The sequence below is a fragment of the Ostrea edulis genome, chromosome 10 (genome assembly GCF_947568905.1).
Source record: "Ostrea edulis chromosome 10, xbOstEdul1.1, whole genome shotgun sequence".
Classification (NCBI taxonomy): domain Eukaryota; kingdom Metazoa; phylum Mollusca; class Bivalvia; order Ostreida; family Ostreidae; genus Ostrea; species Ostrea edulis.
In genome coordinates this window covers 31,018,039-31,045,789 of record NC_079173.1, presented here as the reverse complement: position 1 = coordinate 31,045,789, position 27,751 = coordinate 31,018,039, and the positions used below count along the sequence as shown (strand labels likewise).

Genomic DNA, 27,751 nt, shown 5'->3' with positions numbered 1-27,751 from the left:
CGCAATTAACAGTGTCTTTATTTTAAAGTATACATGTATTTCAGATGCATATGGAAGGCATAATAATGTACATAAGAATGGGTCAGTAATGAGATACACACAGAAAAGCCACTAGATTTAATGACTAATCATTTACATCGACATGTAGCTCAGCTGTTGTGGGATTTTTAAAAAATTAACATGACACATAAAAATCAATTGTTTTTTAAATATAACAAGCATTTATAACCAAAGGGACACTACTTTGGCTTGTTTACATGCACCTGCCGTGTCATTACCCTCTGGAGTACTTCAGCTAGTAAGGATTTTTATCTAGAAATTAATGTACTTACTTTCTTAAGAATATATATCAATGAAATCAAATGGGAAATGCCTTCAAATATTATGCAATTTTAAACAAAAATTTATGTTATAGCTTTAGTTATACAACAACATAACAAAAAAAAAAATTAAAAAAAAAATTCAACAGCAATTCAGATCCCTCTTCCTTTCTGATTGAGCAGCTTTGTGGTGTTAGTCACCAGCTAGAAAACACGTTTTAATTTTCATCCGATTTAAAACCATCCTGCGTTGATAATGGCGCACAAAATTAAAAAAAATTTCATTCCAGAATGATTGATTTACCAGATATATAGAATCAAACCCAGAACTTGTTGATTTACCTCTACATATATACACACAATACGCATAAAAAAAATTATGTTTACTGGTACAATGTACATGAGCACAAAATGTGTATAGAGTTGGGTTTTTTTAAATACATATATAATGAATAAATTAAAAGTAAGTAAATTTACAAAGCAATACTACTGTGAAGTACCCACAGTACCAATAAATGGATGACTTACCATAGTGTACTGAGTACATTTATCTGATAATCGAAATGTACAGGCATTTGGCTGTCCTGTTTCTACAGAACTGTTATACTACTATGTACATACTTAGCCTCATTAACACACACAATGGAAAACCTCATCAAGTTCAAATGCACCTGCTGGCAATGCTTGTATCCTTTCCAAAACTTTGTGCAAAAATGTGCAATAGCCAAAAATAGAGATTGTGACCCCCCCCCACCCCACCCCACCCCCCATCCCTTGCACTGGGCCCCTGGGGAGGATATCAACATATTTGAAATGGATTGTAAAAGGAAGTTGCATTCCATCAGTCATTAAAACTAAAAAGTTCTCCCTTTATTCTGTCCAACTTCATAGATCCTAAAATATGCGATAAGGATAGGAGTTTCATTAAAGCATTTCTTCAGATTTCCATACCCTTCAGACTTAGGCCTGTATAAGTTCCGCTAAATAGGCATGCACAGTCTAGGCATCAAAAGAGAGAAAACTAAATATGAAGGTGACAAAAGACCAACAGGCCTTACCGGTCACCTGAGTACCGGTATTAGTTAAAAGTATCACTAGTCCCAAGGGCTATGAAATCTAGAAAAAAAATTCCTGTTCTCCCAACATAAAATATGTAACATTAACACAATATAGCTAATTTGGAACCATCCTACAGGCAAAAGCCTGGGGATGTGAAAACACAATTTTGGTATATTCTTTTCTGGTTTTCCTAACTATGCATCAAGTTTTTATTTCTTGTTAGAGTGACCCCAGCACCGTGACCTTTAGACACTAAAGAATCCATCCCAATGCTCATTCTGTAGAATATTAAACGTACTTTCTCTTGATGCAGGGTGTCTATTGATATAGTGGTTCACAATTTTTAATGATTTTTTTCCTTACCACCCCCCTTCATGGAAACATTCTTGAAACTTTTCATCTGTCTTTGTTTATACTCCCATCGAAGTCAAAATTCTTTAAATATGACTTACATTTCTTTTAATTTGATTTGCCACCACATCAATGCATTGATTTGTTCTGCCCATTTCCAGTTTCAAATTTAAGCAACAGCACTAGAACTTGAGAAGAGAAACATGTACGTGTAATTGTGTAGTAAAAGGACAATACATACATTATTTTCTTTTACTACTAAAGCAAGGAGACTAATCCCATACTTTATAAATCATCACAGGACTACATATATATCATTGTGGAATAAAATAAAATGTATTCCACATATATGACACGCAGTTAGCCCATCCTTTCACAGCATAATTCCCAAAAATTTGATGAAAGTAAAAAAAAAAAAAAAAATTAATGAACATTGAGACAATCAACAAGCATTCATATAATTAAGACAATCAAGTAGTTTCTCCCCCCTCTACCCTTTCTACGCGAATGAAGTATCTGGCAGGAATTTTATACAGAATTTTCCAATTGAAATACAATAAACATTACCCAATGTATGGCCCTGATGATTTATGTACAAGAAAAACACCATCAATAGCATTGCTGCATACATTTATACATGTATTTTACAGGACCTTTGAAGCCATTGTTGCTTACATTTTTTTTTAACAAAACGTCTCAATTCCAATAATGTGAAAACTTTTAATATTGTTTTCAACAATTCTTTATGAAAAATGCCTAATATACATGCATACAGATTTACATGACAACACAGATTCTGCATAAAGTACATCAAGTAATTGTACCTCAGAAAAAATAATCATTTCAAAATTGGTGCTTCATCTGTACTTTAAATAAGCTCTTATATAGGTACCATATCGTGGAGCTTTTCTAATGAAGATTGTACTAATATCATATTTGAACACATGCACACACACAATTTCTCATATCTACATAAATAAAAAATAGTTTGTATGTATAGGTGTGAACTTTATAAAATCATTGTAAAAGCTTGTAAAGCTACACAGCAACTTAGATTCTATACATGTCTGCAAAATAAAATCGGCATCAGTTGATTTGAGTAAAAAGTTGAATCCATCATGCAAATGACCTTGAAGTAATCTTGCTTGTGCTGAAGGTCATCCTCTCAAGATCATTTGTGCTCTCTTGTGTTTCTTATAAATGTTTGTCAAAGGCAATGAACAGAGAGCTTTGTCTCCATTAGAAATTCTTCAGTCATACTGTTATAAAATTGTACACTTCCGTTTTTTGTTCTTTTTATTATTAGTCTTTCCATTGGTCTGTCGACTTGCTTCCATTTTTCTATCTCTTATGGCTCTCATTAAATCATAAAATACCTGGAGAAAATAAATATAAAATGATCATATGTACATAAATATTGTCATTGATATTGCAAATGAGATTTTAATCATGTGAATTTATTAAGATACATGTATGCATATGTTATTATCAATCAATGTAATAAAATTTCTTATATAATATGACACAAATAGAAAAGAGAAAAATCTTTATTATGAAGAATGTATTCTAACAAGTTGAAACAGCGATTCTGAGCATCTTGACACAATGGGATATCATTGAGAAAGATGAAAAGTATGAGAGTATTTTTATTCCATTCATCATCATTTCAAAGCATAATACATGTATTATAACATGATATATTCACTTTAAACATAACAAAAATACCGTCACTCTCTGAAAGAAATATGCAAAACATGAATAATAGCATTGGTAACTGCTTTTAAAAAAGAAAAATACAAACAAAGTCCAATTCATATTCCCATATTTGTAGACTGAGTCAGTTGAGAGAGAGAGAGAGAGAGAAAGTGACTGAACACAGGGTCTTAGGGTACTTCTAAGGCCATATTGGGCCAAGTGGGAATCCCTTGTGGAGGTACATGTGGCAAAGTCTAAGAAATTTCCAAAGCTTTGACAGCTTTTGCAACAACAAAATATATGTGTTTGTATCAAGTCACTCAACATGCAATGTATTTTAAATTGTGTAATGAATTATTTTTGTTTGAAAATGTACATAAGCCATAATTATTGCTGTTTGTAAAGAGCTGAAGAGAGGCGATTACACCCAATACATCTACTCCCTGCCCCACTCCCTTTCCGACAACCCCGATAAAAATTGAGGAATAAATTGTCTTTTGACACCTGTATAAAGCCTATTCTGACTATTTTATTGTCCATGGATCAAACAAATTTCTTTTAGCATTATAAGACTAATACGCAAAAATATGATAAAAGAAGGCATTGTAATCAACTGAATTCAATGAAAAAACATCATGCCATATTCTGAAGAAAAAAATAGTATTTTTTATGATAGCATACATGAATTTCTTACAAATCAGGTATAGTGTGAGAGTGGAATAGAACTAAATGAGGTATATGAACTGAAGAAGCTCAGCGTGTTTTCTAGTTTACCAAACATATCACATGACTACACAACATTTTGTCGTGCTTTCTGGGACGGGATCTTTAGGAGCATTTGCTGCCTTTTTGTCTTTAATGGCTCGCATTAAGTCATAAAACACCTGAAATTGGACAATTCAATTTATCAATCATATAAAATATACTTTGATTTTGAAATGGGGAAAAAAATAGACAATTATGAATGCATAATCCTTGCACAGTTTTAATACACATTTTAACCTCCAAATCCTCCATAAAATAATTTTTTTCTAGATCTATCATATGGCTCCCTGACCGAGTCAATGCCGAACAGGATTGCCTGTGAACAAATTGTTCAATTTTTTAAAAGTTCAAACATGCTGTCATGAGGACTGGTTAATGATATGCTGATCTTGAAGATCGTGATCTCAAAGATCTTCTGGCAGTTTAAGGAAGTCAATCTTCCACAATGAAAACTAAAGACTTAAAGGTATAGCTCTTGCATTGTAACATGTATCAGAAATTTCAGAAAACTATAATCATCTAGAGTTGAATTTTTCTTATCCAAAACTACCCACCTCAGGGGCGCGTTTTACAAAAGAACTTACGACTTACGACCAACTTTACATACTGGAATTTACCAGTTTATTGTACGATCATTCACTTCAAATGCAAATTTTTTTTTAAGAAAAATGTTGAAAATTAAGCCTTAGAAAAGTTTTACTTCATTCATTCAAAGTAATAACTGTGTAATACAATTTAAGACTTGCGACTTTGTCGTAAGTTGTTTTGTAAAACGGGCCCCAGATTTCTACCCATTTGCTAATAGAATGTTTACACATTAGACAAATGCATGGTCATACAGAGAGATTGGTATGTTAAGAGCCTAATTTGGACCTCTAAAACTTGAAAATTAATGTAAACTTTAAAAAATTTGAAAAATACATTTTGCACCACAAATGAAGGATTTTATTGCTTGTCATTGCTTCTCCATTGAAATGTAATACATTTACTGTAGATTTCTAAATAGAGGCAGGGAATTTATTATTGTGTAATTTGCAAAAAGTGTCAATCACAAAATAAAACTACTTGCTTCTTTTCTTACATTGCTAAAATACATGCAACAAGAGGCCCATGGACCATATCGCTCACTTGAATAACTTGGCCAATATTCAAAGATTTTCCCTACATATTCGCACATAAAACATTGTTCCCTATTGTGGCCCCACCCTAACCCCAGGGACCATGATGTTAACAAACTTGAAACCTGTGCTATGTCAGGGAGCTTTTCTGTAAATGTAAACTTCTCTGGCAAAATGGTTCTTGAGAAGATTTTTAAAGATTTTTCTTATATATTTGCATCTTAACAAACTTGAATTTCCACTATGTCAGGAAGCTTTCATGTAAATTTCTGCTTTTCTGGCTTAGTGCTTCTAGAGAAGATTCTTAAATAACCCAACCCTATTTGTGCATTTTTGTGATTATCTCCCCTTTGAAGGGGGAATGGCCCTTTATTTTAAAAAAAACTTTAATTTCCTTCACCCAAAGATAATTTGTACCATGTTTGGTTGAAATTGGTCCATTAGCTATAAATAAGATGATTTTCCTATATATATAAGCATGTAAAACTTTGAACCCCTATTGTAGTCCCACCCTACCCAAGGGGGGCCATGATCTGAACAAGACTTTAACCTACTTTATACCAGGAAGCTTTCAGGTAAATCTCCACTCTTGTGGCCCAGTGGTTCTTGAGACTTTTAAAGATTTTCTCTATATATTCGCATGTAAAAATTTTATCCCCTATCATGGCCCTACCCTACCCCTCAGGGTCATGATTTTAACAAACTTAAATCTCCATAATGTCAATAAGTTTTTAAGAAAATTTCAGCTTTTATGGCTTTGTAGTTCTTGAGAAGATTTTTCAATGACCCCACCCTATTTTTGCATTTTTGTGATTATCTCCCCATGTTCCTTCATTTGAACAAACTTAAATCCCCTTCACCCAAGGATGATTTTTCCAAGTTTGGTTGAAATTGGTCCAGTGGTTCTGGAGAAGAAGTCAAAAGTATTAAAAGTTTACAGACGACGGACAACGGGTGATCAGAAAAGCTTACTTGAGCCTTCAGTTTAGGTGAGCTAAAAATTCTAGATCAACAAAGCACTTGCATAATCATGTTCTCTCAATTTGATGTCAACAAATCATTTTGCAATATCAAGTCATCACATAAAGTAAGGAATCTACAATAACAAAAATTGTGATCTCCAAGGCATTCTATGTCAGTTCTAAGTTTTTAAGTCAGATATTCATGGACTCATACATTAGAATTACCAACCTATTTATTACATGAAAATGTGCATACACTGTTTATCAAAAAGGATAAAACTTTCCTTCAAAACACTGATTCCCTTTAAAGGGTCAATATGCCATACAAAGTCCTTTGCACTGTAAAGACAGCCTAAAACTCCTTTACTGTACTAAGTGCTCAATACAAGAAAAGAGCAATTCTTCAAAAATAAATCAGAGAAAATCTTTTTGGGTCTGCACTATAGGGACATGTTCATGAAAATGATGAGCATTAAATCCAACAGTAAACCGGTCTAGCTAAATATAGCTCACACCAGTGTTGACAAAAAGAAGTGCCCAAAAGTATCACAACAGCTCTAAGAATATATATACAGTCCGCTAAAACCGATAGTTTTGCCCACATGTATGACTTCACTCTAGATAAACAGCTCATTTTTCCAATGCCCCGTCACTAGAAATACATCGCACACATCTGTACTGCACTGTATCCCCAAAACTAAAAATATATCATTTGTATTTATGAGACTCTCACCTTTCATCTTCAGTCGAGATCTTCTGTACCTACATTAACTGACTGCATTTTTAAAAAAAATGGATAAATAGCATAAACTACAATGCAAGCCTTGGAATATGAGGAAGGCCTGGAGATTGACAAAGGCCTGGTAACTGAGGAAGGGTCAGAAGATGAAGGCCTGGAGATTGAGGAAGGGTCAGAAGATGAAGGCCTGGAGACTGAGGAAGGGTCAGAAGATGAAGGCCTGGAGATTGAGGAAGGGTCAGAAGATGAAGGCCTGGAGATTGAGGAAGGGTCAGAAGATGAAGGCCTGGAGATTGAGGAAGGGTCTGAAGATGAAGGCCTGGAGATTGAGGAAGGCCTGGAAACTGAGGAAGGGTCAGAAGATGAAGACCTGGAGATTGAGGAAGGGTCAGAAGATGAAGGCCTGGAGATTGAGGATGGGTCGATCTGCAGTGTGGGATGTAGAAAATTATATTTATTCAATCTTTGTATTATTTTATATGTACATTAATTTTACGAGTTAGTCCTTAATCACATTAAAAGTATACTAGTAATTTCTTTTTCACATAAAAATGAGAAACTAAATCATTTTTCAATTTAAATTCACATTCATGAGGAAATGGATGGGTATGTACTATTCAATGGTGCAAAGCATGTTCAAGATGCATACAATGTGTTTATTATGTGTTTGGGAAATTCCTGTATATAAATCAAAATTGAACATCATATATAAATTTCTTTCATTCTGTAAAACATGAATTTATTTTCAAAAAATATTTTTATCCAAATCATAGTAAATGCAATCAATATTCTTTGTTAATTACTATGTATCAAGATGTTATGAATTAATTATATACGATGTATTGAGATGTTACAAAAATAATTAATTTTTTTTAAATAAATATATGTTACAGTAAATTTTGTCATATGTGCACATGTTTCACCACCTAACAGTACACATTTAAAATGTCCAGTGATGTTTGAATGAAAAAACAAACAAACATTTCAATGATTTTAGCTATCTAAATTAAACTTAACAATATCCTACAATTCTAAAGTCTATCTAACACTTCAATGTTTATCATTTGCTGTCGAACATTCAATACATCCTTTAGCATCAATGTACCTCAGCTACACTCATACATACAGTATTGAATCACAGTCACTAAATCACTATGATCTTCAGTCTATGATGTGGTGCCTTTCCAAAAATGGTTATGGTATGAGAATATGGGGTTGGTTACAAGATGAGACAACAGCCTTTTGAGGAACTGTCTGTGGTTTTTAAATCTTTACTTTTCCTGTCAACTTGTCGTTGACTGGGTAATGTTATTCGTCGATTTATAGTACCGACTCTCATACCTGACTTACTCTGTGTGATCATGCGTAACAGATCATAAAAACACTGTCAAAAAAAAAGAGAAAAAGAAAGTTTTAAACAAGCAATGTTCCAAGTTCAAAGTAGCTAATCATTCAGATATGCAAAACTTTGCAGTTTTATTTTTACTCCTTCTTAAAAGTTAATTTATTAGTCATTTTCAATCTCTTCCTTCCTCTAATAACAGACGAAAGAAAGATAATTCTTCCTCAGGAATAATGTTTTTATCAGAATGTTCAGAACCCCAACACCTGAATCCATTAAGTGATCAGCTGATGTAAATCAAATGCCAGGTTTCTGATTTGTTAATAAACACATCCATTTATTCGGGAAGATATGTTACAGGTGCAAGAATATCTGGTGAAGAGTATCGAATATGCATCCAGCTGCCTCATTTTTCAATCCATAGTCTACCAATTTCCCCAAAAATTCAATACAAACCTCTAAATACTTGTATGTATTGCGATGTTATTTCTGAATGATTGCGGTGCCCACTAACTTTGCTATTGCCATTCTACATTACGGCAGTATCTGAATATTTTGTACTTTTTTTAATCAACGATCTTCAACAGATTGATGTATTGAGGCATTCAACAGCAGTGTAACATGCTTAGTAAATTGTAAAACTTTGGACGTGCCTACATCATTTTCACCGATTAAACATGAATCTCTTAAGGAGGTATGCTACACCAGAGAAATTTCATGTGGATGAAAAGTGGAGGATATATACAACAATATTTTGAAGTTGAAAATTTTCAAATTTACTTTATTTTGTCAAAAAATACAGTTTTAGTAGAAGGTAATCTGAAAAAAAATTTAAAACCCCTGCTGAACTCGAACCTGCGACCTTCAGTTCAGCAGTCAGTATTCAAACCTACTGAGCTACTCGGTTAGGTATTTAAATGGAAAAAGGAAAAGTCAAATATTGCTGATATCGATTTTTTCATCCATGTTTTTAAAGGAAGTCAGCCATTATGACGATGTAGAGTACTACCTTAAAACCTCTACGATACATATATATGTACTCCTTTATGGCTTCACAAAATAGGATCAGGTACTGGCTATATGCACTTTAGTATTCCTGCATATATCTATGAGAATTTTTTTAACTTTTAGACTTTGCTAAGATTATAATATTGAGTATTTAAATATAAAATATTAAATAAAACATAAATTAAGTCTACTGTCAACTGACATTTCATTATGTAATGCCTATATTTACTTTGCACATGAAAAAACATGTAGATGTTAGGCTACCACAGCTGATCTATCTATATATCAAGATAACTATTACTTTTTCTTTTGAAAACATTAAAAGAATTTTGATAATCAGTGTTATGGACAATTTTGCATACTTCAATACTACTTATTGCCATAGTTACCTAAGATAAATTTTAAGCATCCCGAATATCAGCCCTCATAGAATTCTAAAGTGCTTCCATATATTTTAGAATCATTTGCCTTTTTTTTCCAGCAAGATACTTAACATTATTTGTAATTCTCACATTTCTTCAAAATCTATCTATTACCTCCTCAAAGTCTGAACTTCTAAAGATACAGCAAGCATCTCCCCTAGCTATGTGGGTGTTGATGTTACCTGCACTTCCTGAATTATCTTATGTTAGAAAATTCTAATGAAAGTGAACTGCAATTCACTGCTTCATCAGCCCACACATAAAGGGAACTAATTCACTGTTTCATCAGCCCACAGATAAAGGGAACTAATTCAATCCTTCATCGGCCCACAGATAAAGGGAACTAATTCACTGCTTCATCAGCCCACAGATAAAGTGTGTACTACACTGTTTCATCGGCCCACAGATAAAGGGAACTAATTCAATGCTTCATCGGCCCACAGATAAAGGGAAATAATTCACTGCTTCATCAGCCAACAGATAAAGGGAACTAATTCATTGCTTCATCAGCCCACAGATAAAGGGAACTAATTCACTGCTTCATCAGCCCACATATAAAGTGAACTAATTCACTGCCTCATCAGCCAACAGATAAAGGGAACTAATTCACTGCTTCATCAGCCCACAGATGAAGTGTGTACTACACTGTTTCATCGGCCCACAGATAAAGGGAACTAATTCACTGCTTCATTGGCCCACAGATAAAGGGAACTAATTCACTGCTTCATCAGCCCACACATAAAGTGAACTAATTAACTGCTTCATCAGCCCACAGATAAAGGGAACTAATTCACTGCTTCATCAGCCAACAGATAAAGTGAACTAATTCATTGCTTCATCAGCCCACAGATAAAGGGAACTAATTCACTGCTTCATCAGCCAACAGATAAAGGGAACTAATTCATTGCTTCATCAGCCCACAGATAAAGTGAACTAATTCACTGCTTCATCAGCCCACAGATAAAGGGACCTAATTCACTGCTTCATCAGCCCACACATAAAGTGAACTAATAAATTCACTGCTTCATCAGCCCACACATAAAGGGAACTAATTCACTGCTTCATCAGCCCACAGATAAAGGGAATTAATTCACTGCTTCATCAGCCTACACATAAAGTGAACTAATTCACTGCTTCATCAGCCCACACATAAAGTGAACCAATTCACTGCTTCATCAGCCCACAGATAAAGGGAAATAATTCACTGCTTCATCAGCCCACAGATAAAGGGAAATAATTCACTGCATCATCAGCCCACAGATAACAGAACATGCAATAAGAGATAATGGAACAACCCAATCAACCCTCAGATAAAATCATCAATTCTAAAATTGGATATTAATTCAAAGCCACTTCCACAAAATTTAATCTAAATCTCAGAATTTTGGTATCAAAAGTTAGGTCTTGTCACAAGAAATACACATGTGAATTATGACAGCTCTATCTATCACCATCCATTCAAAAGCTATGGCTAAGGTTAAAGGTTTTAAAGACAAAAACCAAAACTACATATATTTCCCTGAATCTTCAGTTACGGGGACATATAAAGGTATGTCTTTTACAGATTAAGTATGATTAATCTGTCCATCAAATTTCAATAATATACATCATTGCTACCCCAAAAATTTAACAATACACATACTATATAAAGTATAAACTGACAAATCAAAACAAAATGTATCATATCTGATCTACATGACTGCATGTAAACACAAAGGAAGGATGTTCAATGAGTCTGTCGTTGTTTGTCGCCGCCCCCCATTGTCATTGTTACAACTATTCACTGCAGCCCCTGTAGCTTCAGTGTTACTAAACTGAAGGAGTCTAATGAAAAGTCCAAGACAGTACTACATATTAGTTATTAATTTGAAAAGAACTTTGATGACAGAGTTCAGGACTCCGGTTCAAAACAATGCCAGGATGTTGTAAATATGCACTCTGGTTAGTATAAAATCTGAACTATAACAGAATTTTTTATTACTTTTTGTGAGAATTTTTACAACGTAATACCGAGTAGCTGCATCTTGGGATATAGGTTTGTTAAGGTGGCTCCATCCTCATGTGACTTATCAATATTAAGGGTTAAAAGTGGAAAAACTTTATTAATTTCCACTCAGTATAGTTTAATTCAATTAATAACCAAAGAAAATGTATATGTCACCACCTTTTTAAAGATGTCAGACATACAAAAACAGAAGTATGCATCAACATCAGAAAATCACACATTTTCGTAAAACAGAATAATAAAAATAGATAAAAACTTGTTGAAATGACAAAATTTAAATATCAACAGTTTAAAAAAAACCCTGCTAATTCATAAATGTGTATAGATTAATTGTGGATATTAGGGAAACCAATGTATAATAGACATCCAGTAGAGGAAATTCCAGCATAGGAGTTACTGCCCTTGACAACATTTTTAAAATCATAAATAATTGATTATCTATGGAAAATATAAACTTTTTCAGTATTATTAGTTTACCAGATATTTTATTATATCCAGTGAATAGCATTCATTAGAAAGATATATTTCTATCATGTGCAAAGTTAAATTTATTAAGATTTTTGCAAAAACCTATGACATCACATGAGGATCGATCAACCTTAAGAAATGATTTTGTACTTGAAAATTTCAATGTATTATGGAGTATAACTTAATAAATGGAGAACGTAAAAACGAGGTTCTACTGCAATATATTTCAACTTAATTTATAAAGATCCAGTTTGCCTATGCATCGTTAAGTTTTGAAGTCCGACATCTAAACTGGTGATTAAAAGGTTCACAAAGCCTTCTATAAAGAAGAACTCCCGATTTTGGAAATAAAACCAGAATAAGAGACAGGCTTGTGAAATAGATAAGCAGCCCAAGCATTATTTTCAGTAGTGTAGAAAGGGTGTATCTTCGTTGGTTTTTGAAAGAGAACACTTATTATAATAACAATAAGGATGATAAAATCCATAATTCAGCAATCTTTTTTAATACATAAATTGTGTTGGGTTTTTTTGTGAGTCCTACAAAAAAACGTACTTTTTTCCTTACAGTACATATTGTCCTGCTTTGTTGGTTAAACACTTCAAGAACTCTGAGCGAGTTTATAAACAAGAACGAAAAAATAACAGTTTAATAATTTTATTCATTTTTTTTTCTTTAATTCGAACCTGCGAATTCTGATCTTTGAATTGCAAGTAATCGTCTGCTGCTACCTATTGAAAGCCCTGACAGTATTTCACCCAAAAGAAAACACCTTTTTAATTTCACACAGAAATCAGTGATACATGATACAAGACTTTGTCCAAGAAGGAATATTATCTACAGTTTCTGGGGAATAGTAGGGACTTAACACAGCTGGTACTTACACATGACAGAGCTCAATGAATCATGTCATCATAATGAACTACTTAGTTTGGTCTCTGAAGTCCTTGACATATCCTCTTGATGAATATAGACACAAAGTGCAAGTACAAGACTCAAGACTGTACACACGATTATTGTGTGTATAAACCTAACACTTGAAAAGGGCAAAGATTTCTTTTTTCTATTTTTTTCCTTCTATTACAAATTGATTCTGCATATTGAAAATATTCAAAGAATATCATTCAATAACTGAACAGGAGGCCTGCAGGCCTTAACAGTCACCTGAGTACCATATCCCATATTCAGACCTGTCAAGGAGTCTCGAAGTGGCATTTAAACCTCATTCTGGAGTCTTTTGTGAAGAGCTTTTATGGCCATGTTAGCACCCCCCCCCCCCCCCCGATATCAAAACTCAGGTAACCTTAAAAAAGTGAATCCCACTGACTTATTTTATGAGAAGACAAAACTGACATATGAAATTTCATAACGTAAGTGTAAATGGACCATTATAAATAATTTTTATAGAGATATTCATTTATTGCCACCTGACTCATCCGACTACACATTAAAGCTAAGCTTTCTTTGCGATTTTGTAAATTTTTATATGTAAACTTAGCAAACGAAAATAATTACTCTTCTGTCATTATCATACATCCTTAAATTCACATACATGTGTGGTCTCTTAAATTGACATAGTCCATTTTTTGAATTGTCTTCAACATAACATCTTTAATAGAACATTATTGGATATTGACATTTATGTCATTGTTAACAATCTGTGTGTAGGCACACATATAACTGAGGAGTTAGTAGAACAAAGATAGCACAAGCACTAACCTAAGAAGCAGATTAACAGTATTTTGTTATTGTCTCAACTGTCACCACAGAATCAGTCTTCCCAGAAAGCTAAGTGCTGTCTCCACTGTCACAACTACAAAATCAGTCTTCCCAGAAAGCTAAGTGCTGTCTCCACTGTCACTACAGAATCAGTCTTCCAAGAAAGCTAAGTGCTGTCTCCACTGTCACAACTACAGAATCAGTCTTCCCAGAAAGCTAAGTGCTGTCTCCATTGTCACAACTACAAAATCAGTCTTCCCAGAAAGCTAAGTGCTGTCTCAACTGTCACTACAGAATCAGTCTTCCCAGAAAGCTAAGTGCTGTCTCCACCGTCACAACTACAGAATCAGTCTTCCCAGAAAGCTAAGTGCTGTCTCCACTGTCACAACTACAGAATCAGTCTTCCCAGAAAGCTAAGTGCTGTCTCCACTGTCACAACTACAGAATCAGTCTTCCCAGAAAGCTAAGTGCTGTCTCCACTGTCACAACTACAGAATCAGTCTTCCCAGAAAGCTAAGTGCTGTCTCCACTGTCACAACTACAGAATCAGTCTTCCCAGAAAGCTAAGTGCAGACCCTCTCCTTACCTTGTCAACGTTTGCTCTAGTTTTAGCCGAAGTTTCCACGTAGGGCACATTCCACTGCTTGGCCCGTTCTTGAGCTTCCTCCACGCTGACATATCGCTTGTCTTCTAAATCGGCTTTGTTTCCCACCAGTAAAAATGGTATTGTGTCATCATTTTTCACTCGTAAAATTTGTTCTCTACAAGATGTTCAAATATGGAATCATTCATTTCAAGTCAGAAACAAAACAAGAGGCCCATAGGCCTTATCAGTCACCTGAGTATTAGTTAAAAGTATCACTAGTCCCATAGGCCTTATCAGTCACCTGAGTATTAGTTAAAAGTATCACTAGTCCCACAGGCCTTATCAGTCACCTGAGTATTAGTTAAAAGTATCACTAGTCCACAGGCCTTATCAGTCATCTGAGTGTTAATTAAAAGTATCACTAAGCCCCTATATCTAACTTAAATTCCAATACTTAGCAACAGTATAAAACAAGACGTGTTCTTAAAACATAATATATGTAACACAATATGACAACAACCCTACAGTAAAATCCTAAGGTAGTAAAATTCCTAATTTTGCCACATCCTTTCCTGCTTTTCCTAAATATGAACTTGGTTTTTATACCATATCAGCAAAGATGAAGAAGTCTTTCAAATAATAAAGACAATAATCACTGTAATAAATTTGGCCCCACCCTGGAACCAAAATCGCTACTCCCTGGGATCATGAAATTTACAATTCTGGTAAACTATCGATACTCGGTGTTCGAGACCTTTGAGCAGGAGGGATCTTTATCGTGCTACACCTGCTGTGACACGGGACCTCGTTTTTTTGCGGTCTCATCCGAAGGACGGCCCTATTTAGACGCATCTTATGACAAACAAGGGGTACTGAAGACCTACTCTAACCCAGATCCCCCCAGGAATTGACAAATGGACAAAAAGTACAAAAACAATGTATCCCCAAGGTTTACTGAGGACCTATTCTAACCCGGACCCCCTTGGGAATTTACAGGTGGACAGAAAGTACAAAAACAATACGTCTCACCCTGGAAGAGGGGAGGCTAATTAATTTCTTTCACACCTGCTGATGAAATGTTACAAAATTCAAACTTGATGTGTAGTTTGCCACTCTGAATCTACACTGCAAGTTCCAATGAATTCTCGCAGACATAATGAAAAAATTCGGGAAAACTAATGGGAGAGACTGACTGACAGAAGAATGGACAGATAGAAAAGAAACCTACACTTCCCTTTGGTTTTACAAACTGGTAAGGGCCCAATTAGTGAAGTCTTAACATCTCCAAGGATCCTCTCGAAAAGCAGTAATTTCCATGTCTCATAAACTTTTTACCAGAAAGTCATGCCCACCAAAAAGGTGGCTGCCACAAAATTTTGGCATTAACATGTTAGCATGTGTAAATGTGTTTTTCTTTTGTGAATTCAGATGTTTAAACAATTTTTTTTTACTTGCCATTTATTTCAGACAAGAAATCTATTGAGTTCAAACATCACTATGGCCCCAACGTAGCATACCATGTGTTTCAATATCTTCTGATCTATCATAAAATTGGAATGCTATGAGGTTGATGAGCATTATCTGGTTAGAAAAATATTAGAGTATCTTTACATAAACAAACATCCTATAAAATACACATTTTTCTTCAAACAGCCACAGTATGTAACGATTCAGGATTTCCAATAAAACAATTTACAATTTCCTGTGTGTACAGTATGATCCAAAGTTCCAAATTTCAATCAGCAAACAAGAATATGATTTATTTAAATGTAACTAACACTGGAAATCTAAATTACATCCTTATGTCAGAATTTCTATAATGCTTAATCAATCATACTGGTATTTTATTGCTTTCATTCAAACTGTGTGATAATTGTTTCAATTTGAATTTGTGTGAATCAAATTTCTGTCACTATCCCTCTGTTTGGTTTTGAATCTAAATCCCAAGTGTACTAATAAACCAAAAGGGTGGAAGTAAATCTAATCTAAAGGTCTGTAGAAACATAATTCTGGATGCATGTTGCACGATGTAGATTTCAATGTCTAGATATGCCTGCAGGAGAGTAAAGGTGTTTGATTACACAGGTGTTTCCCACATGATTAATATCACCTGGAGATTACATTTGCATGGGCATTTTTAATCTCTGCATCATCACATGTGCATCTACCAATGAGTATTAAATTTGTATTTTCACAGCAGTTTTCCATAAAAATAAATCAATGGTTTACAAATTTGTCAAATTGTGTTTTCGTGTGTGTGTATTTTTATGTATCATAAATTATCATGTATTTGGCCCAATAGGCACCTAAGGAAATCAAGAACAGTCTCATTTCATCAATGCCCAATAACTAGTAAAACTTTTATCAATGTCCCATGCTTTCAACAGCCCTAACCTGGTAGGACGATATGCACGTGTGCATTTTTCCTGCTACATTCTTCTGAGCATGCCTTTATTTTATCTGGTAACAATATTTTAATAACGATTACAGTATTCTAGCTATTTGTTCAGTATGATATATAATCAAATCATATTTAGTTCTGATTAGCTTTTAACGCACGATGTAAATATTTGGAGAAACATTTCGTAAATGTAATGTAGGAAACACCTGACTGCAAGCACAAGGTTTTCGAGATAAATATACATAATGGTATATCAGAGTTCTTGAAAACTTTTTTCTCTGTCAGACATTTGGACTGATAACACTGGGAATCTTGTCATTCCGAACAATGTTTTATCGGCCTGAACGATTTTGTGGAATTTTAATTCAACAAGGAATAGAAATTTAGTCAAATTCAATTCCATTGAATTTTTCCTTTGAAATTGACTTTGTTTTACCTTTTCAAGTAAATCCTTAATTTTTTTCATATCCCTATATCAAACATCAGTACTTATGCATGTTAATTTGTTGAATTCATGGTTTAACTCCATTTACTAATATTATGAATATAATTTATTTGTTACATATATAAAATATAGATGGAGCCTCAATAATTTATTTATTCATGATTTATCTAAATTTCAAAACTAAAGTGTTTTTTCTTCCTTTTTAACATTGAAAATGGGTCACACTAGTATCTTCAAGGATTAATTTGTAAAATAAATTAATAAATGGTGAGTGTTATTGGAATAATTTATGTACACAGAGAAAATCAGAAATTAAATAAATCTCCAGTTTCACTGTTGGAACCATTTTCCCCCCGAACTATTGGAAATGTTGTTTTATGGTCAAGGGGTGTCACCCTAGAAAAATGTCTGATAGTGATTGAACACTTATTTCGGGATATATTGACGATTTCTTTCAAGAATTGTAATACTAAATGATACAATTGTTGAAACCGATTTTCCGGTTCCAGAATTAATTTAACTTCTATGATTTTTTTGGACTGAAAAGCAAACAATTCATATAAGAAATTTTGTTTTTCTTTTTTGGTAAAAAATCCATAAAACCAACACTTTTCAAGAACTTTGCGATATATATGGTCAGCGGGGGATGCTTGCTCCTCCTGGGCACCTGATCCCACCTCTGGTGTGTCCAGGGGTCTGTGTTTGTCCAACTACTATTTATTTTGTATTGCTTGTGGGAATTATGAGATTGATCACTGTTTGTTATCTTCACCTTGCATTCACACTAGCTAAATTGTTTTTAAACATTTGTGTTACTGTTAATGTAACACGCATTATAGTGACAAAGTAATTGAAAGAAAAGTTGACCCAATAATAGTTTATTTTGCTATAATTTCTATTCTAAATGATTTATTATTGTAATTCTTTGCTACTTTTGAGACAATTTTACTGACCCATACTAATTTTAATTATCCTCGGCTACTGAGTTTTTGTGAAGATTACATAAACAAGGATTTTTCTCAGCAATTAGAGAATCAGTCCCAGGACTTTTGAATTCGAATTCCAAGACATTCGACCAAAAACTGGGAAATTCACAATGACAATTGAATGACAAATTTCAAATTTAATGAAACACCCTATATATGATACCTTTTATTTCATTGCTTTCAAAATCTAGCCATTTTGTTCTTTAGAGTTATGAAACTTATTTTTAACTTCCTCAGGTATGTCCTTTGAGCACTATTAAATAAATAGAACTTTGTATAGACCTATTACATGGGACATGTCATTATACAATGACCAGTATTTTATGATCAAAACTACAGTAACTTGATAACATATACCCATTGTTTGAATATCATATTCTAATTTAATACTATCTACGGCACAGCGAAATATAATTCTCCACGAGTATGGTACAAATCCTTTTTTTTAACTTATCTCAATAATAATTCTCATGTCTTGAGTTATGACTTGTTCATTTCCTATAAAAAAAAAATGTATATACCAAAAACAACAAAAAGTTGGGAGGAAAATTCAACACAAATTAGGAAGAAATCATTGACATTATTAGAGAAAAGTAGAGGTATTTTTGTCCAATTGGGAATGGGGCCAAATTTCTGTCCTACACGGGACTTTGGAAAATCCATTAATTAAAATATTCTTTTCAGATTGAACAATATTTGTGTGTGTTGTGAGGGGAATCTGATATTCATCAGTTAGGAATTACTATCCTCTTTAGAACTGTTTGAACAAGCAAAATTATTCCAGCTCACCATTAGATCATCCAAGCAGCACATCTGAAAGAACTCCTCAATGTATTACAGAAACGGAAAAAATTCCACACTCACTGCCATTGCTCTGAATGAATCACTGAATTTGACAACTGATGAAATATGCCACAATACATGTAGCTAACACATTATTCAATTTAATCAACTCCTGCAATGGAGTGTATTAAAATGTTTACATGCACCTCCAAATGTGTTGTTGATTGAATTAAATAACCAACAGTCAGCAGGTCACAGTGATCCTGGAAAGATTTTAATACACACATATATATATGCACTAGCACATGCTGCTAGGAGATTTGGTTCTGCATGTCACAAGTTCACCCTGGGCTGGGGTGGAAGTGGGTATTCAAATAGTGAATTTCTCTGTGCTTTAGATATTTCTTCACTTACGGCAGTTATGTTTACTTTTAAAGAGTTCATTGCAATCTTTGTGCTATATAAAATTTCAAATGCAGTATATTGTGTATGATCCTCTTAAAATTCATTTAGTGTGTGTAGTGGGTAACAGCGTGGCGAGAATTCCATAATCATCGAAAGCAAGTTTTTAGGACTTGCCTAAATGGTAGAGCAGTTTAGCTCGCTTGTCACACACTGCTAGATTTGGTTCCGCAGGTCGTCAATTCAACCCCAGACTGAGGTGGAAGTGAGTTTCCATAAAATAGTAAATTTCTCTGTGCTTTATACACACACACATATACATATGTATCATTCTTGTTAACAATGTAGATTATTACTATTTGTCGTTTTTTTCATGGTGTGTGATACTTGTTTATGTCATATACGTCACTTGATAAAGACGTTGGTTGCAGTTGCATCGAAATTTTGAAGTCTAAATAATTTTACAGTGCTTTCATAAATTTCCTTATTGGCCTTGTATCTTTTTAGATCTAACACTTTAAGAAAGTAGAGTGTTGTTGGATTTTCATGCATATATATAATTAATATATATAACTATATTTAAAAAGATGAAAAATACGCAGTTACAAACAAGAGGTACTGTGAGCAATGCTCACTAAGAATACCCCCCGCTTACCCCAATCTCCCAAAGGGGTGTTGGTAATAGGTATAAACTACCTCTTTTCTGAGTGTAAAAAACAAATGGCATGACAAACCGAACCATATTGCTACTTCGATGTCCAGTGCGCGTGACCTTTGACCTTTTGACCCCAAAATCAATAGGGAACATCTTCATCCCATGGGTAGTCCATATGTATGATATGGTGACTGTAGGTGGAAAGGATAACGCTTTAGAGCCCGGAAACCATATTGCTACTTCGATGTCCAGTGCGCTTGACCTTTGACCTTTTGACCCCAAAATCAATAGGGAACATCTTCATCCCATGGGTAGTCCATATGTATGATATGGTGACTGTAGGTGGAAAGGATAATGCTTTAGAGCCCGGAAACCATATTGCTACTTTGATGTCCAGTGCGCATGACCTTTGACCTTTTGACCCCAAAATCAATAGGGAACATCTTCATCCCATGGGTAGTCCATATGTATGATATGGTGACTGTAGGTGGAAAGGATAACGCTTTAGAGCCCGGAAACCATATTGCTACTTCGATGTCCAGTGCGCTTGACCTTTGACCTTTTGACCCCAAAATCGATAGGGAACATCTTCATCCCATGGGTAGTCCATATGTATGATATGGTGACGGTAGGTGGAAAGGATAATGCTTTAGAGTCCGGAAACCATTGCGTCTACAGACAGACGGACGGACAACCCGATTCCAGTGTACCCCCCCACAACTTGTTGCGGGGGGTATAATTATATTCAATCCACTAGAATTTTAGACTTGAGAGTCCATATATAAATACATGGCCCCTGAAAATTTCAGTGAACTTTCATCCCAGATAATGACAACAAAAGACAATGTGTATACTGACCTAAAATCTACTGTGGCCTGAAATGACTCCTGTTCTGTGATAGAGAACAGACACAGAAAGCCCTCGCCACTCCTGAAATAATTGTCCCTGATTGCAGCATACTCCTCCTGACCAGCGGTGTCTAAAATGTCTATTTGGACTTCCTCACCATCTAACACAACTTTCTTTCTGTAGGAATCTGCTTTGGTTGGCTCATAGTCTTCAACAAACTATTGGGAAAGAAAAAGGATTGGATTGAAATTTTATCAAACTCGGCTAGACCAGTTTCTGAATGCAAGTTTACTATCAATTGCTCATACTGCAATGAACCATGGACACCCCTGGGTCAACCATATCTTAAAAGGTCCCTCTTTACAGATTCGTTCATGTTTAACTTTTCCTTAAATTCCTTAGGCATCAGTAACCCAATGTCTTTCCCAACTAGGCCAAATCCCCATGTCATTTAACTGAACATTTTGCTGTTTTATTCAGCACGTTCACACAACAATTTTGGGTCAATATTTTCCAGTAGAATTTTGCTGTGGTAATAAACACTCAAATGAGCTTGATTTTCTTAACTTTTTTTGCTTTATCACATGTTTTTACAGAATTAGCCTGCATAAATATTGAGCCCAATCAATGATTGAGGAATGATTCAAGAAGTACTAAGCTTTCTTCAAATTCAACAAACTAATGATAAGATACTTTGTATCTGTCAGCTGTTACATTTGATAAAGATAATGCTACGTTCCCACTATCATGATTCGTGTCCCGATTGAAATCATGATCTTATAATCATAAAATAATCTAAATGCATCACAAACATGACACAAGCCTTGTTTACATAACAAAAAACATGCTGTATCTCACTTGTAACTCGACAACTACTGGGTATTCAAATTTTGACTGACCATTAGAAATACTTTAGGTATACATAAGCATTGTAAACAATAGAAATGGAAAAAGAATTTCAGCTCAAATTGTGTACATGCCCCTTTAAAACCATATTGATGTGAAATAAATTCCCCAAATACATTATCAGTCATTTTCTGCACTGTATCTTATCTAATAATTTAAATAAAAGAATGCCTTCGATGTGAGAAATACGGAACCTGTATCAAGAGACTGTCATATGTACCCTTCTTTTCTTTTTCAATACAGGTTTGATTCACTGCATATAAAAGTATACATAAAAGAAGTCTTACACGTCAAGAAATTATGTTAATATACAACTATCAAAGTTAAAATCTAGATCAAGACAATGTTCTACTTACCTCATCATACATAAACTGTAGGGTCAGGGCGGATTTACCTACCCCACCACTCCCCACCATTATTACTTTGTGGATAACTTGTGGTTGTTGTGTCTTTGCCTTCGACATCTTGATTTCTTTGTGAGTTCCCCACCAGCCCAAGTCTTGTAATGCAATACAAACCAGTTTATTTTATTTACCTTTCAGAATCAGTTTAAGAATTCAATTAATATAACTACATGTAGGAGGAATTGTTTTATCACACTACAACTGACATCTCCCCTTCCATAGTTTAAAAAAAAATTTTTTAGGGATCACCTTTAAAGTGGAAAATTTAGAATTATGTTACATATCAATCACCTATATATGTATATGTGCTTCAACCAAGGAACAATTTGTTGTGAACATATGATAGACCATCATACTAATTATCAAAGGCCTATGTCAAAAAACAAAAAAGTTATGGTCCAGAAAAAACAAGATGTGTTTGTGAAACACAAATGCCCCCAATAATGGCCAATTCCGAAGATGGCCAAGGTCACAAGGGCAAATATCTTGGTACCAGTAGAAAGATCTTGTCAAAAGTGCTCATGTACAATATGAAAGCTCTAATATTTACCATTTAGAAGTTATGACCTATGTAAAAAAATAAAAATAAAAATAAAAGTAGGTCAAATGTCATGGTCAAAAGGTTCAATACCCACGGAAAGGTCTGGTCACAAGGAATATTCATGTGAAATATCAAAGCTCTATCACTTATTGTTCTCAAGTTATTATCAAGGTTAAAGTTTTCAAAAAGTAGGTCAAACTCCAAGGTCAAGGTGTCAAAAATATTGGTACCCACGGAAAGGTCTGGTCACAAGAAATACTCATGTGAAATATCAAAGCTCTATCACTTATTGTTCAAAAGTTATTAGCAAGGTTAAAGTTTCAGACAGAATGACAGAATTACAGAATGACAGAATTACAGAATAACAGACAGGACAAAAACAATATGCCCCCCGACGATCTCGGGGGCATAAAAATGCCCCAAAATTCTAGTATTTGACCTATAAATTAAAGGTCATGGTCATGCAAAGGTAATCAAAAAAGGCACATGACACACTGTCTTATTATGATATACCCACATACCAAATATCAAACGCCTATATATATGTCAAAAGACAAACATTGCTCACCTGAGCCACCTTGCCGTTGAGCACCAAAGTCTAATAAGGTCTTGCCATAAAGAATTCATATTTAAAATATGAAAAAACTACCTCAAATAGTTAAGGAGATATTAATAGGTCAGCTTTTTTCTTAAATTAGGTCAAACTCCAAGGTCAAAAGATCAAACACAGTGTGCGAAAGTAACTTTACAGTTCTATAAACTTTCGGTCCATAGTCATTTTATTTCCTATAGACCACAACAAATTCCTATAGACCGAAATTTATCGTGCAATATTCAAAAATAAATAATAGACACAAATTCGGTTTGGTAATTTGTTCCTAGTTTAATTATATTCTTTTTCAATTTCATGCACGTCAAGCTTTTCAATTAGAATTTCATTTTCTTTTTTCATTTTGTTCCAGCTCAGTTTCACTGTCTGATTCTTCATCTAAGTCACATTTACTCCGTTTCATTTTCTCATGATTTTCTGTGACTTTAGTCTTACTGGAACTTATTGTACTGACCGCTTTCTGTTTGATTCAAGTGCGTGCATCTTCCACATATTTTTAAAACCGTTCAAAAAGGACATTCCGAATTTGCATGAAAATGACGTGCATTGAAGTAATTATCAAATTGACACCCCCACACCCCTTGTTGAAAATGGAATAATCTGATTCGAATGATTTGTAATTACATTGTGGAACATTTTAATACAGCTAAGGGGTGAACAGAAACATTAGCATACTACATATAAACTGGTCCCACTTCTCATATATGTTTAATAAGCGGCGGGGAACCAGTTTTTTACTCAGAATTCCTATAGACAAGTCGGTCTATAGCTATTTTGATCATTATAGACCGACTCGATTTTCTATAGACATTGTCTATCGGTCCAAGTTAATTTCGCACACTGCAAACACCATTGTGTCGCAATATCTTGCCATAAAGAATCTCTATACAAAATACAGTATGAAAGCTCTACCTAAAATAGTTCTTGATATACTTATTAGGTTCTGTTTTCTTAAAACTAAATCAATCTCAGAAATTGAAGATCACAAAGTCAAAGGAAATAAAATGAAATGATAGGTCTTCCACAAGAAATTCATATACAAGATATGAAAGATCTACCTTAGATAGTTCAAGACATATTGAATAGGTCAGATTTTTAGTATATAATAAGTAAGTCAAACTTCCAGGTCAAGGTCACAAAATCACATGAAAGTTCTTGCTGTAAGAAACGTATATACAAACAGTCTATGCGAAAGACATCGGACCGTCAGACCTGACCGATGTGCAGTGCCTCAGGTCCGATGCATCATTTTTTACACCGTACCGGAATGTCCGATGTCTCAGTGTCCGGTTTTGAGCTTTACTATTTTGATGCGGAGTCATTTAAATGTTTGTTATAAGTAAAAAATAGCACACAAATCCAAATACGTAAATGAATGTGATTAAAACCGCATGGACTGTCTAAACTATTATACGGGAGGGATCCCTGGTATAGTATTATTAGTATAATAAATAAGATTCCCTTGGTTTTGCATTTTTACGTGTTTCACTTTTTTACATTAGGTTTTTCGGTCTGACAAAATTTGGTCCAGTCCGGTGTGTTCATTGATTACACTGGACCGAATATCCTGTGTGGTCCAAAAAACTTTCGCATAGACTGTACAAAATACATAAGCCCTAGCTTAAGGAGGTACTCTACATCGTCATAATGGCTGACTTCCTTTTAAAACATGGACGAAAATATATCAGCAATATTTGTCAATACATTTCTAAAACCATCGCCTAGCTGAGTAGCTCAGTAAGTTAGCACATCGACTGCTGAACTGTAGATTGTGTGAATTTGAATCCAGCAGGGGTTCTAAATTTTTTCCCAGATTGCTTTCTACTAAAGCTGCATTTTTTGACTAAATAAAGAAAATTTGAAAGTTTACAATTTCAAAATATTGTTGTACATATACTCAACTTTTCATTCATATCAAATTTCTCTGGTGTAGAAATAGTTCAAAAGATTTTTTCACATATGTCAACACCGGAAAATGGCTGTTTACTACTTAATTTATTAACTTGATATATCAGGGTTGGAAATTCACTAAAAAAAGCAGTCAGTCACAGGGCTGGCTACTTTTAAAAGTTACCAGCCCTGCTCAAAATCTGCCAGTCCTGATAAAAAATATTCATTATTATGAATGTACTATGAATAAAGCTTAATATTGATATTTCTAACACAGGCCCCTGGAATTTTTCGCCTTTTACAAAGTATTTGAAACAATATCTAAGCATAATGCCATTACCCAAAGGATGCAATTTTTAAGTTTTGCATGTTTAAAAATTAAACTATTCAACTGTATAAATCCTCTTTTATAAGCCTGCTAACAATGTCATAATCATGTAATCATTCTGAATGTTCACAAAAATTTTGAAGATTGGAAAGTGGCAACAATGGTATCAAATATTAGAATTTGAAGGGGAATAAAAAAAATCTGATAACATGTGATACAAATTTGTAATAAACATCAAAATTTCATAGTAAGAAATATGTGTTCATTTTCTTTGGGTAATGACATTATGCTTAGATATTGTCGTATGCTTTGTTTTTTTTTTCCTTGGAGTCAACCAAGGGACGCTTTTCTGGGGTTGATAACCCCAAAAACTTTCGCAACATCTCGCGGATCTCGCGCTCGCACGTTTGTAATAATGCCGAACGTAATTTGTACTGCGAACGCTGATTGGCTATAACATTCAGACAGACCAATGAACGCATAGATTACAATTTCTACGTCTTACATGTACCTTATCCACAACGATACCTAATCTAACAACGGATAGCGTCTGTACATTTTTGTGAATGAGGTAAAAACAACTTAAAAATAGAAATTATCGGTTTAAAAATAGGAACTGGCTATTTAAATTAGCCCAACCACCGGACTGTCATCTTGTGTTTTGTTCCTGTCCGCCTGAGAAACAGACCGTCTCGGGCGGTCGGGCGGGCTATAATTTCCAACCCTGATATATATAAATACTTTCTAATATTTAATTCAAATAAACTGGTTTTTTTAAAAATGAATTCAATTTATCCGTAACATATAACTTTACAAACATTAACATCGAGTAGATGTCGTAAAATATCACTTCTGACCATGACTTACTGATTAAAACTAAAAATATAGATTATTTCTCCATGCGGTTCAAACTCTTTACATTTACTTCTTTAATTAGGATTAAAATATCTTATTGTGCAAAGTAAAGTTTCTTGTTTATCTTTTCAACAGTTGGACTAGTAAATCAACATTTTAATCGACCGCACCTATCATTTAGTAGACTCGGTCAGTCGGACGTGCCTTAGTGTCAAACCCTGAAAAATGCCCCAATTTCTTTTTAACCTTTACATAAAAAGTCATCAAAATTGGTCCACAACACTCTATCTCATCATGGTATACCCACATACCAAATGTCAAAAAAGTTATGGCCTGAACAAACTTTGTATGAAAAGCAGGAGAAGAAGAATTCACACTTAATTAAACATATTCAATCAGATGAATTCCTAAGTGAACTTATAATCTATACATTACAAAGTAATAATGAAATATAAAAAAAAAATCATTAAATCTATGAATAAAAGAGGTGAAATAAATAAAGTGTATGCATTGACTCATACAATAACATGTATATATAGGATGACTCATCTTATAATATCCTCTCTGGTAGTGCAGATAAAACAAATAACCATTTTACAAATAAATTGAAACAATTATATTCTACGCTTGAGAGTGAATTTCTATTCACGTCAACAAATCAACATTTCCGTGTCTCTTTTAAGTGGATCTGGCATTCATCATTAGGACCTATCTCAATATCTGGGTGTGACATTTTTCAATTGAACAGAACTTCATGAAACAAAACTTTTCCTTGTGTACAAAAGCATGCAATAAATTTCATTCAATTATAATACAAACTGATATTTCTAATTCAGTGAATCTTGATCACAATTCTACAAAATATTTTTTGCCGGCAAAACATAAATTTTGTTTTGATTTTACTTTTCCTGTCTGAGCTGACCTGATATGACTTTTAGCTGACGTGATATTCTCTCAGACAAACTGAAAAGATTTATTTTTATCTATGACTTACCTTGTATTTCTAACTCACAAAATAATGACAGAGTACGTATATACAGTGTTTCTTTTACATATATAACGAAGACTTCACATATCCAGTGAACTTTAAAGTGGAAATGGCGAAAATCAGTGCATTGTGGGATTTTCCCACTACCA

At 34.1% G+C, this 27,751-nt stretch overlaps 1 protein-coding gene across 3 annotated transcripts; it reads right to left on the bottom strand.

Annotated features, from left to right (window-relative positions):
• LOC125665777 (ras-related protein Ral-A-like) lies at window positions 1-27,751 on the bottom strand. 3 transcript variants are annotated; one of them, XM_048898634.2, is made up of 6 exons: window positions 27,609-27,748; window positions 22,343-22,485; window positions 21,090-21,298; window positions 14,560-14,734; window positions 4,200-4,309; window positions 3,067-3,106 (listed from the first exon to the last, which is right to left on the bottom strand). In XM_048898634.2, the coding sequence occupies exons 2-5, from the start codon at window positions 22,448-22,450 to the stop codon at window positions 4,208-4,210; spliced, it is 594 nt and encodes a 197-aa protein (XP_048754591.1). In that variant the 5' UTR covers window positions 22,451-22,485; window positions 27,609-27,748; the 3' UTR covers window positions 3,067-3,106; window positions 4,200-4,207. The 3 variants fall into 3 exon arrangements, with proteins under 3 accessions (XP_048754590.1, XP_048754591.1, XP_048754589.1); XM_048898633.2 differs by lacking the exon at window positions 4,200-4,309 and having other exon boundaries at window positions 1-3,106; window positions 27,609-27,751; XM_048898632.2 differs by lacking the exons at window positions 3,067-3,106; window positions 4,200-4,309 and adding an exon at window positions 7,719-8,393 and having other exon boundaries at window positions 27,609-27,750.

Coding starts and splice junctions, on each gene's coding strand:
- LOC125665777 (XM_048898632.2), bottom strand. CDS start 22,450: ATGTCGAAGGCAAAGACACAACAACCACAAGTTATCCACAAAGTAATA. Junction 21,299..22,342: donor TACAGTTTATGTATGATGAG/GTAAGTAGAACA, acceptor CTTTCCCAATAG/TTTGTTGAAGACTATGAGCC. Junction 14,735..21,089: donor CAGGCCACAGTAGATTTTAG/GTCAGTATACAC, acceptor AACATCTTGTAG/AGAACAAATTTTACGAGTGA.